The sequence below is a fragment of the Nicotiana tomentosiformis genome, chromosome 7 (genome assembly GCF_000390325.3).
Source record: "Nicotiana tomentosiformis chromosome 7, ASM39032v3, whole genome shotgun sequence".
NCBI classification, from domain to species: Eukaryota; Viridiplantae; Streptophyta; class Magnoliopsida; order Solanales; family Solanaceae; genus Nicotiana; species Nicotiana tomentosiformis.
Genome location: NC_090818.1, coordinates 128,347,663 through 128,360,530, shown reverse-complemented (window position 1 = coordinate 128,360,530; position 12,868 = coordinate 128,347,663). Strand labels below are relative to the sequence as shown.

At 35.7% G+C, this 12,868-nt stretch overlaps 1 protein-coding gene across 1 annotated transcript; it reads right to left on the bottom strand.

Moving 5' to 3' along the window:
* Positions 1 to 5,724: 5,724 nt before the first annotated feature.
* Positions 5,725 to 11,137, bottom strand: LOC104098525 (uncharacterized). The gene is made up of 11 exons (XM_009605280.4): positions 10,745 to 11,137; positions 10,267 to 10,361; positions 9,916 to 9,973; positions 9,014 to 9,205; positions 8,654 to 8,730; positions 8,453 to 8,535; positions 8,315 to 8,366; positions 7,587 to 7,655; positions 6,844 to 6,930; positions 6,669 to 6,733; positions 5,725 to 6,015 (listed from the first exon to the last, which is right to left on the bottom strand). The coding sequence occupies exons 1-11, from the start codon at positions 10,878 to 10,880 to the stop codon at positions 5,898 to 5,900; spliced, it is 1,032 nt and encodes a 343-aa protein (XP_009603575.1). The 5' UTR covers positions 10,881 to 11,137; the 3' UTR covers positions 5,725 to 5,897.
* Positions 11,138 to 12,868: the final 1,731 nt, after the last annotated feature.

The window sequence follows — 12,868 nt, the reverse complement described above, 5'->3', positions numbered from 1 at the left end:
CCTTGAATGCTTTTTTCCGGTTCAGAACGTTGGTTCGCCTCAAGAGCCAGTCGTGAATTGACATCTAGCGGTACTTCGACTCAAGCTTCGGTGACATCGTTAACTTGCCTTCCGGCCCTGGGTGTCAAGTTGTTGGTTTTATTTTGAAGGCAGGCTTCGTGGTTGTTAGGTAAAGCCATCAATCGAGGGTTTGCCATTGTTGATTTGAAGCTGTAAACTGGTGTGTATTGCAGATTTGTATCAAACAACCACTGTTACCCTTAGCCCCACGGTGGGCGCCAAACTGTTTACCAGAAAATTCGAATAACATTAGATTTGTGTATAATTCTAAGGATACGCGATACAATTTGATATAAATCGAATAGAGAAATAGAAATAGGTGTATTCTTGACTATGAGAATGAGAATAGCGAGCAGAAAGAATGAAAAATGTAAAGTAAAACAAGTACAAGGAGATATCTTTCCATCTCAGGGGTCCTCTTTTGTTACAGCCGTCTCCCTCTTATAGTAGAGGGATCCTACTTTATATACAGTAAAAAATACGTAGTGGAGAACTCATGATATATTATCTTTTCCTCGATTTACGCCAAGATTCTCTCCCATAGTGCGGTTGCAATGGCCCTAGTCTGCGAGCTCGATACTGGCTCGAGCCCTCGGCCTTGGTCTGAGTTCAATTCTGACTTGGGCTCTCGGTATTCGGGGTGAGTGTTGGTCGGTCCATGCATCTTTGATAATCCCCGCTTTGCCTCATAGTTTGATTTGGATATGAGCTCGATAATGATATCGAGCTTGTCATTGATCGGTCTTAGAGCTCGAAGCTTGCCGCCCTTACTTTGGACCTTGACCGAGCTTGTCATGCAGGTATCCTTTGATCGAAATATTATTGTCTCGACCAGTCCGTACGACTGACTCAACTCGGTTTTGACCGTACACAGATAGTCCCCTCGTTTCTTGGAAAATGATGTGACGAGAAACGATATGATTTCCCAACAGCTCGATCAGATATATACTGACGTTTTCATCGATCCCGACCATGACGTATGTGATATCTGTCCCATCGGTTCGGTTTTACCGAGGCATTTAATGTGTCAGATGGTGGTTGGCCACCTCTGATATTGAACCGTCATTGCTTCAATCTATAAATTGCCTTTCCTTCCACCGTTCATCATTTTTACGTCTTCAATCTTCCAATTTTTTCAAGTTTCTTTTCGTCTTTTCTGAGTTTTCTGCCTGTAAACTTGTGAGTTTTACTACAAACTCTTCCTTAGAACTCCAAATACTTCCGTTCTTTGTTTAGGAAATTTTAAATGGCAAAAATGTCTAAAACTGTTCCGCAAAAAGAGACCGATTCTTCATCTGGACCTACTGGTGGCGAGGATGTGGAAGAGCCCCGCCCTGAGGAATTCGTTCCGGTTGGATGTTTGACCATAGGCGATTTTAAAATTGAAAAGCCTTCTCCGAAACCGGGTCGGTGTGAGCCAATGTCAAGGTACCAATGTTCAATCACCGAAAAAGTTCTCGATAAAGTCATACAAGAATGCAACTGGGATAATAAACTCTTAGTAATCCCATCGCCTGATGAATCGATTACTACCTACGTCGAAGGGTTCTTAAGCGTTTATACTTATCCTTTCACGTTGGGACCCCTATACCTTGTCATCATTGCCTTTTGTAAGAGGAACGATGTGACCCTCGGCCAAATCCACCCTTCCTTTTGGAGGGTAGTGATTCTTCTTCGATTTTTCTCAAGCAAGGTCAAGCGGCGTATCTTCACCCTCGATCATCTTATGCGTCTTTACAGTCCTTGACTTTATCGAGGAGAGCTGATCAAGCTTGCTCGCCGAGCAACCAAAGCGCCATTCTCGAGCATAGACGAGACCCGGGATCGGGGTTGGATGGGCTTTTTTGTTCGAATCAGAACCTCGGATCTGATCCCTGCCGATGACTTCTCATTTCCCGAGAAATGGAATATGAGTCGTGAGTAAACGTTTCTCTTTATCCATTTTGATTTTGTGATTGCTTTCTATTTTGTTGATCCTTTTTTCATTATCGCAACCGTAGCTCAAATGCCGGAACCGATCCCGGATCTTAGACAATGGGTCGAAAGCCTGGTGTTGCAGAAACCGAACTCCGAGCGTGCTTGGGTCGAATTATCAAAGGGTCGATAGGAGGCCAACAGTCATGGTAAATCTTTTTGTTGACTTGTCTCTTCATCGGTTTATATAGTAAATCTCTTGCTTTCCTTTTGTAAGACTTGGGAAAGATGTAGTCATGAGGCCGCCATCTGGTGGCGAAGAAGTTCCTGTCCTGAAGCAGGTGAAAGAAAGGAAGAGAAAAGACGTATCGGGCTCCCCGAGCTCGGAAAAGAAGAAACCGGCTAAGAGATCTCGAAAGCCGAAGGGGGGCTCTGGTGTTATGTCTTCGGATGCGGTCCGCCATTCAAAGGCCGAGCCCGAAGAAGGAGAGGAGAATTTAGCATGCGTACGGGCTAATGTTATGATTCAACAGTCTTCCAATTTGGTAGAAGAAAATCAAGGAACCTTGGCCATAATCCCAGAACAAGAAGAAGCCGAGATTATCCCTTCTCGAGCTAAGATGATTGAAAGGGATATCGATGGTGGATCTTCTGAGGCAGTAGAAGATATTTCAAGGGATGAATTCAGGATAGTTGACATTGGCAGATCCCCTCAAATTTCGGATGCCATGATTCGAGAGGCCGTCATGTTTTGACCGTACGACTGACTCAACTCGGTTTTGACCGTACACAAATTAATTTAAAAAAACTAAGTCAAAATTAGAAAGTGAAGCATCCGAAAATATTAAAAGGAAATAAATGTACATAGAGGATGAAAACTAGAATTAAAGAAGCAGATAAATATTATAACTAATGAGAGAGAAAATTACTATTATTGAATCACTCATTTATACAACTTGAATCAAACTAAAAAATACTAATCATTTATACCCTTCGGCCGCCCCTGTATTTTATCTTTTTACGATGTCAGTGCATATGAATCAAATTTACTAATTTAATATAAATAAAAGACATGTTAATGAGACTTACTTGAGATTTCAGCCGCCTGCTTAGGTGTAAGCATTGCAGAAAAACCTCTAAAAGTTTTGTGATAGTGGTGAACAGTAGCATTACGAGCATGATGAATACTTAAAAAACAAAAAAAAATGCAATTTGTTAATTAATTAGACTATCATATTTTAACTACGAAAAAAAAGATTAAAAAGAGAAGAAAATTAATGATGAAATTTACCTTCCAACTACAGAGGCTAATATATCATGGTTAGAATCAATAAGAGATTGATCGTTCGGAAATGAGTGGTTGCCCATATAGACGATGTATTGCTACAAAATTCAGAAGAAAAAAGAAAACAAAAACATAATTAGAAAACTTATTTATGATTAGATCCAAGAGTTCAATTTGGTGGCTTCAGTATTTAAGGTTTTTAATCAACACTAAACTCGTTATACTTTTTGAAATTATAGGTTCCAAATTTAATATTTTTTTTAAAATTGAATATATATATATATATATATATATGTCTAAAATATTGAGTTGCTCCATCCGCCTCTGATTATGTCTCAATGCTCATATCTCTTTTATGATGCCCGAAAATATGCAATTTAGAGTAAGGATTTAAGCTTTACGTACTAACATTATAACAATTGTCTACACTATCAACATAGTTTAACTGGTTATAGAAAAAGAATATAGAACAAGAAAAGAAAAAAGCTAGTTTAGCATTTGTTCTTTTTTCGAACATGTCGTTTTTTTTTATTTATGAATTGTTGTTGTTTAAATGTTTGCATCAGCGTAAGCTGCCTACATCACACCCATGGTATATTGCATTTTCCTAGATTTTGCCTATATCACACCCCTTGGGTGCCGGTCCCAGGATTTTGTACACGCGGGTTCAATCTTAGAAGTACATAACTTTAGTCGTAAAATAGTAGTTGTCAAGTGGGTTCAAATAAAATATTTATACAAAATTTATACAGCTTTAATCCTAATTTATACATATATGAATGTGTATTATTTTTTGATAGTTGAACCCGCTTGACATCACGTGCGTCCGCCACTGTTCTCAGACCCTGCATAAATGCCGGATACCTTGTGCACCGGACTTTTTTATTATTTAACGTGCATGAAAATTTCATAAGAAAGAAGAAGATAATAACCTTGGGATGATCCACCCGTCCATTAGCAGCAAGAAAAGAAGAAACTAATGGCATGCAAAAAAGAAGACCTAATAAGAAAGAAAGAGTTTTCATTCTTACTGTAAAAATTGAAATATGCGAATGAATATGGTGGAAGAAGTAAGCTTTTATTATTAGAATTTATGTTATATATATCGTCAAATTCTTACACTATCAGGTCACTTTTACATGTTATATCACTAATATGATATGAAGTAATCGCAATTTGACTATAACTTAAACTCCATTATTAGTCATAAATCATAATTACCAAGTCCTCAAGTTTCGGGTTTACTCTAATCCACGGAAAAAATGAAAGAGAAAAAGAAAGTATATACGTTTATCAATTATCATAAATGTCACACATTTGGTATTTTTTTTTCTTACTACTTAAATAGTTAAACAAAAATAGACCCTTTGACCATTATTTTCAGATTATTGTTGATAGTTTATAAAATCTTTGTTAAAACTTTGCTTGTAAATTGAATTAGGTTAGATAAGTCAAGATGGAGGAAGTATAACACATCAAACATTTTATATACTATTGTATATATGCTGCTAATTGATTCATTAATTTGCTAACTAATTACTTGGACATAAGAAATTTCATGTGGAGCTAATGCCTACCAATTTTTTTTATAGGTTTGTGAATATGAGAGGGTAAAGTACTGATATTCATTTTCTTTTTGGGATCTTATGTTTCGTATCATTTTCGAGTTTATTCAATTTTTCCTTTAAGGTGTGTGTGAAAACCACTATATAATTATATACAATAGACTCTTGTAGTCTGATCTTTCCCCGCACCTCGTACATAGTAGTAGCTTAGTGCATCAGGATGTCCTTTTAAATTATTAGGATGAATAATTACAAATAATAGTAGTGCACCTCGTACATAGTAGTAGCTAGTTAACTACACAACCTAATAATTGTAAAATATAGTAATTACAAAACTAGCTTTGTTTGTCATAACATCATGATAGAGTAATTCTCAAGGTCATGTTTGGTCACACAAGTATAATTGCTCCCCCTCAGAGTAATTACTTTGCCAAACAAAAATTCAAAATGTAATTATATCCGATTACCCCAGGCGTATTTAGGATTTAAATTTTATGGGTTCATATTGATGTTTATTGCAATAGTAGTGAATTTTTACACATAATTTACACTCCGTAAGTAATTACTTTGCCAAACAACGGTCCAAAACTATGTAATTACATCTGATTACCACAAGTGTATTTAGAATTTAAATTTTATGGGTTCATATTGTTGTCTATTGCAACAGTAGTGAATTTTTATACATAATTTACGGTCCGTGACAAAAGTACTGAGTTCAATTGAACTCCATCCCGATACAGTGCACCGCCTCTGCCGATTACATTCAAACCCAAAGGTGGCATTCTGTTAGTAGTCTTTTTATTTTATAATATGCTTTTAAATAAAGTGAACTTTTCGACTTCTTTCTGAAGTTTCAAGAAGAGATATGGGAAAAGGAAGCTCCTATATCATTTGCTGAGGTTATTGTCAAATTCCAGGTTTTCTATTCCGTGGTGAAATAAATATATAATACAGTCAAACCTCTTTTATAACATTTTCGTTTTTTCCTGACATTTGGCTATTATAGTGAATGACTGTTATACGCCTAAAACAACATTTAAATAATACCACTGTATATTTCCTTATACAACTATTCATGAAACAGTAGCCTCATGTCTACAATCTGCGCGCTCTTCATCTTCATTAAGAAGTTGGTACCTTTGATCTGCATTTGCTTCTTCTATAGCTGGTGCACTAACAGGATCCTTCGCACTGTTGATGAACAAAAGAAATGGTACTAGCTATATTTAGTAACTCATCAAGTCAAGAACTATAAATAGATCACTAATCCAAAGCTTACTTATTACAGTACCATATTTTACTCATGAAACTTTTCAACAATATTGTTCACATTTAACCTCCCGTATACTATCGGGCCAAATTACCCCCGCCCTGGTTACCAACCTTTTCAAAGTTACCCGAGCCATTGGAGGGGGAAGGGGGGTTAATTTTGAAAAGTTAGCTAAACGGGAGGGGAAAATTTGGCCCGGTAGTATAACAAAGGTTAAATGTAGACAATATACGAAAGTAGATAGGTAAATTTGACCCTGGATATACTTTCTTTCTGGGTTTTAAAGCATAACAACAACAACCACTCACAGGAGGAGTCTGGGAAGGGCAGGATGTATGCGGCACCCTGGGAGGGCAGAGAAGTTGTTTTCGAAGTGTTTCAAAGCATGTCATTAGTTTTTCTGTTTTGTTTAAGGCATCTGGTATTCAAGGTGTCACACTATAGCATGTTTACTTTTACACGTTGGTATAAATTTTGCAGTCAGTTGTGCAATTTCCTGCATCCCTGTTTAATTTGATACTATGAATGTTTATAATCATGAGGCGAGACAACAAATACAAAGTGCAGGACATACGTTTTTGAGTATATGATCAGCCCCGTAACCACAAGTGCAAAAGCTACGAAGTACAGCCATTCAACCTGCAAATATCAATTAGGAGCGATCAACACAGGGTATATTAAGAAAACTAGAGATAGATACGGCTGAAACCATCAAAATTCAAATGAGCGAAGAGAACGAATAAACATACCTTTTGCTTGTAGAAAAATGTTCTAATGACAACTGCCCACACATCAGATGTGAGAAGAGATAGATTAAACAAAGTTGATCCGCTCATCTGTATCCATATTATCCTTCTGTTAGAGTTGATATTGAGATCACATGTTTCGGTTTTAGATGCATTTTAACTGATTTCAATTAATCCCTTATTCCAGAGTTAAAAAAATTCAACAATTACACCTCACGTCCTAGGTAGTTGGGGTCGGCTATATAAATACTCCCTATCCATTTGGCTCAGTTTGGACCGATTTCATTTCAGTATTCGATAATTTTGGGTTCTTTAATACTAGAAGTTCTCTAATATTGACGTCAGATGCTTAACATTGATATACTTTATCTCATTACAGTAATGAGATTATACTTTGTACTTTTTTTATTATAGCATTATATTTTTCCTAATAATATACAGTAATAAACTGAATATTGTATAGGATAAAATTATGTAATCTAAGGCGGACGTAATGTTCTGGAAAACTTTAATCCGGCTTTCTGCCAATGCAGATTTTAACTTACAAACTATGTCCAATATAGCATCATGAACTAGATATCTAACAACAATTACATCAATTAGATCATTCAGCGGTTATCAAAGACAACGTCACAGTCGTTGTATTTAATTATCGTGTAACTTGTCTGCAAATGAAACGACATCTATGAATCAAACCTATAGCAACAGAATCAGTAGTCATTGGTACTATAAAGTGAAAGTTTTACCTTAAGAAGAAAGGGAACAAAGGTGTAGAACATAAAGCTTGCAGTTGCATAACCACAAAAGGCTAATATCTGGAAGAAAAAAAAAACAGAACAATGTCACATCGGATAATAGGATCTTTTTCTTTTCCTTTGGAAAAAAAAAGAACAATTTTTTTTTATGACCGAGAAATCCGTTTGGTTTTGGTGCCAACCCTTAGGACCAACCGCAGCTTTCGAATCTCGTGGATAATGAGCCCATCCCTCTATCTTTTCTATTTAAATACCATGCTTAGTTCGCATGGTGCAAGGCTCGAACCTATGACCTATATCACAAGTCCCTCAACCTTTGTCACATGAAATAAGTCCTAGCTGTTAAGTTCCTATTAAGAGATCAAACTCTAAAAGGAATTGCATTATTTTAGTGTTTTCTAACTCTAACTGCATAATATTTTTGAGAAAGTACTGTCTAAATTATTGGAATATCTAGGCCAAATACTAAACGAGAGAGACGTATGAGGTGGAAGAGGAAAATTAAAAAGAACATATCTCATGTTTCTGTAAGATTGAACAACAGAAAGGCTAAATCATGACTTCATTTTTACAGTAATGGCCCTGGTTTTCATGAGATATTATTCTAACGGAAACACAGAAGAATATTTTTTTTGAGAATGAAGAAAAACACAGAAGAATGAGAAGCAAAAACGACATAGGGGAGCAAAAATAAGAACACACAACGCTAAGTCACTTACAATCTCTGCAGACCACTTGACTGATTCCAGACTCTTCCTTTCCAAGATTGGTCTGAAAATGAAAATTTGTTCATTTCATAGTTCCACAGCTATATGAAAAACATCTTATGAAAAAATAGTTTTAGGTAGAAAGGATACATCTCAATTATCGTAACAAGCCACCCAAAAAGACCAATCATGGAAACCACTTCAATACGATCTTTCTTTTTGACACAAAACTCCTGCATTACAGTAAATGTACCATGAAATTTTGATAAGAAGTTATACATAAGTTAATATTAGAGTTGCAATCAGGTAGAAGGGTGGAATTTAGAAATAAAGACATAAGAATACACCAACCTCGCCGACATTACTCATTGCAAAGAAAAGTGTCCCAATGATCACAAATATATCGCCAAGAAGAGGTTTTGAACCACCTGCAATGAAAATGACCAAAGTCCCCCCAAAAAAAAAATTACAATTTCTTAAATGGAACAACTTCCTAACAAGGAATGCTAATTAACTTTTCTCCACCCCACCCCCGCATCTCTCTCTCCCTCTCCCTCTCCCTCATACTCTTTCTTTTCCGCTCAAGATATGAAGTGCTTTCAAAAACTCAAGGAAAGATGGAAAGGTACCTTGACAAAAGATGAAATACAACATTAAAATGTTCTCATTTACTACACCTAAATGAACCATTTAGGAAACAGACAGTCTCACCTCCACTACTCGCCTTAGCATCCGACAGAAGCACAAGTCCGAGACCAGCTAAACAGACTGCTGCACCCAAGAATTGCCATGGAGAATATCGTGTACCCAAAACTAACCATGTCAGAAGTATCACCCAAGCTATTGTCCAGCAATCCAGTATCGTCACGCTGGTGATTGATGAGTATTGATATGCTTTATTTACTGCAATACACTAAATGGAAATTAATTTCATATCCTGGATAATTAAGACTATGCTAAAATTCCAAATATCCTTCAATGACGAAATCACAACGAGGAACTATGTAATTTATAGTTCATTACAGAGGGTAAAAGAAAAGAAGAAGGCATATGTAATTTATAGTTCATTAGAGCTCAATCCATTGCATTCATCTAAAAGGCATGGATTTGAAGTAAACACCCAAAAAGCGTTCTGCAGAGTGTGCAACCATATGAGTAAGTATAGAACAGAAGCACTGTAAACACGAGAAAAAGTATCTTTTTCCTTCTCAATTATGCCCCAATTCTCCAAATGTCTTGAAACTTCCTGTAGAATTATGAACTTCTTGTCTTGTTTTATTTATACAATTTCCTGTTTCCAAGTAAGCTACGGTATTTTGGACCATTCAATATACTATCTATGAATGGATTCCAGAAACATAGGCCTCAGGAAACATTTCAAGAAAACAACTGCAAGAATGTAGGCCAGAACCTCGTCTAGTCATAAACTCACGAAAATTTAATGAGGCCTATTTCATGAATAGATGGTACTTCAGTTCCAGGATTCAACAGTTTACGAAAGCTATACCCTCAAACATTGCAAGCTGAGTGATGGTTCAAGATTTCCTATTATTGTGCGTAGCAAAGCCGCAGAATAATGTATGCAAAGCAAAGTTAGGGGAATAAACTCTTACCAAGAAAATTTCCCTGGACATCAGCAAAGCTTAAAAGGGCATACCAATACCAAGGAACCTGCAAGCTCAAGACAACATTCAATTCACAACAATTATGTAAAATCAAATGCTAAATACACTATTAAACAGATATCTCTCTCTCCAATATTACTCTCTTATGGAAAATTGCCACGACGAGGAAAATAATACTCCCTCCTTCAAATTTATGTGATGTTGTGTGACTCGACATAACAGGAAAAAAGACTTTTGAAACAATGTGGTTCAAAAATGAACATGTCTTAATTAATTATTTATTACATTGGCTCTCACAAGTCAAATATCGGTATTTATTGTCAGCTAATAACAAAATACCTGTAGTTTCTGCCGCCGGTAAATCATGATGCCTCCATACACCAAAGCTAATGCTGTGTAAGAACAGAATGACAGGGAAAGTGGAGTATTTGCACCTACAAATGCAACCAAAAATTACCAATATAATCAAACTGCTTCTCACCTTTCAATTTCTTTCACAAAAAAAGAAACCCCATTTAGCCTTAAAAAAATCAGAAATAATTCAAGTACATAAAAAAGTAACCCGGACAAACAACCAAGGTGGATGCAGCCTATAAGCATTGGGTTCATTTGAACCTACTTTCCACGCAAAGCATAAATTTATGAGTAAATCACTAAGAATCACAGCAAATAATAGATATGAACACACATAATTATAAAAATATAATAGGTTCAATAACAAGAACCTTAAATATTGAACCCATAAAGCTTAAATCCAGAATCCGACTCTATCCCAAAACAAGATTTGCCCCCAAAAAGCTCTAAAGAAGCAACATACCAAGATTTGCAACTAGAGAAGAAGTGAAACTCATAAGGGCCATAACAAAAGACACCATTTGACCCAACAACAAAGGGTAAAAACTCCTCAATATTCCTTCATAATTCCTCCACCAGCTTCTGCTGCTGTTATCCATTCCCAAAAAAATGAAAACTTTCCAAGAAAAGCTTACAATTAATAGAAGCTTCAACTACAAAGAGCTGAAAAAAGCAACAAAAGAAAGATTTGTGAGGTATTTATGGTGAGTTTTTCGTCTATATATTAAGTGGAGTCACTGTCACAGATCCCAAATATCAGCTTATGTTTCTTTCTTACAAAAAAAAGAGTCGTCTTTTGTGGGGTCTGCCCAGAAAATAAAATAATATACTAACAAGTGCGTATTAAGCTCACAACAATGGCGGGAGGTAGCTACCCAACGGTCAAAACACGTTTATATTGTTAGATTTTTCTAATTACACGTGCCTTAATTTATGCCGTATTGCTCAAATTTTGCAATAAAACGCAATAAAAAGTGATTGGGTCTTATAAGTCGCATTTACAGAATGCACTCTATTAGTCGCATTTACAAGCTGCGCTATCGTATGTTGCCACACTTATTGTACCAAATGCAACATTACACTAAAACCTCCCATACTAGGAACAGAATTTGAGATATATCCCTTGTATTTTAAAATCAAATATTTATACTCCTTGTACTATGAAATCCTACGCATACACTCCCTATGAGTTACATCTATGAGTAAATATATCGAAATATAACTATTAAAAGATAAACTGATTGTATAAAGTTTTTCTCTTTTTCATTTTTTTGTTTATTTATTCTTCCGCCTCAAAATTATTTTAAATTTACTTTTTATTTGTTTCAGTATATAAGAGGTTTAAAATTTTAGAAAAATGAGGGTAACAATGTTATATTTACGAGTTTTAAATGTACAATGTATATTCTTTAAAATCAATGAGGAAATTGTTGTTTTAGATGACCTGAGATGACTAGATGTTGAATGGATGGACCGGCACGGTTTGTATAGTCAGGAAAGTAAATAATCATTATTATAGAATATTCTAAACTAAGAGCATGTTTGACCAAGTTTTGGGAGATAAAAAGCAAAGCTGTTGGGCCAAAATGGAAAAATACTTCTTCTGCTTTTGGAGAGAAGCTACAAATTCTAGTTTCTTCCAAAAAGCAGAAGTAGAAATTTAATTTATTCATGACAAAAATAACCTTACAATATTTATATTTTCCAAATTATCCCTCATTAATTTAATAAATTTTTTTTCCTTTTTATTTCTACTCTACATTTATTCTCTTTTTTATTTTAATCATATTTTTATTCTCTTTCTCATATTCCTAAGTGTCACGACCTAAAATACACTAGTCACGATGGTACCCAACCTAACCCGTTAGGTCAGCCAATTAACAGTTAACACAATTCTAATAAAAAAAAGGTGATCAACAAATGATATATCTGGATTCTATACAATATCCCAAGTACTGTTAGTACAAGTCATGAGCTACTAAGATTGGATTATTGCAAAAACTGATATGAAATGAATACAACTTATGTTTGAAATATACATAAATAGAATTCAACTCTAAAACTACTCAAGGACAAGTGGTAGCCACACCCGGAAGGCACGAACATCTTCAGAGTAAGCTCCCGTCATCCACCGCAGCTCAGCTCCAAGATCTGCACGCAAGGTGCAGAAGTGTAGTATGAGTATAATTGACCCCATGTACTCAATAAGTAACTTGACTATCCTTGGTGAAGCAGTGATGATGCTTTTTAGTTAAAAGATACTCACTCATATAACCTGTGCAGTAGACTAGCAGTAGAACAATACTACAACATAACAGAGAAGAGTACAAGAAACGAATATGCGAAGCAGTAAATGATTACTAGAAGAAATCACGATTTAATATTCCTCAATATCACGACCAATCCTTTCCTTAGAGCGATGCCCAATAAACCACGATAGTAAATCCATAATTTTTCTAGTTTGAGAAATGTACTCAAAATATCAAATCGGATGGCACGGCAGCACCCTTCGTGCATTTATCTCATCCTCACCAAATATGCGTATAACAGTACCAACCAGGTGAAAGAAAGTCAATAACAGTAATGA

What these genes read in the sequence shown, in the direction of transcription:
- LOC104098525 (XM_009605280.4), bottom strand. Translation starts at nt 10,880, where the DNA reads ATGGATAACAGCAGCAGAAGCTGGTGGAGGAATTATGAAGGAATATTG. An exon ending in TGTCCAGGGAAATTTTCTTG is followed by an intron (nt 9,206 to 9,915) that starts GTAAGAGTTTAT and finishes AGTGTATTGCAG; the next exon opens with TAAATAAAGCATATCAATAC. An exon ending in CATTTTTCTACAAGCAAAAG is followed by an intron (nt 6,734 to 6,843) that starts GTATGTTTATTC and finishes TGATATTTGCAG; the next exon opens with GTTGAATGGCTGTACTTCGT.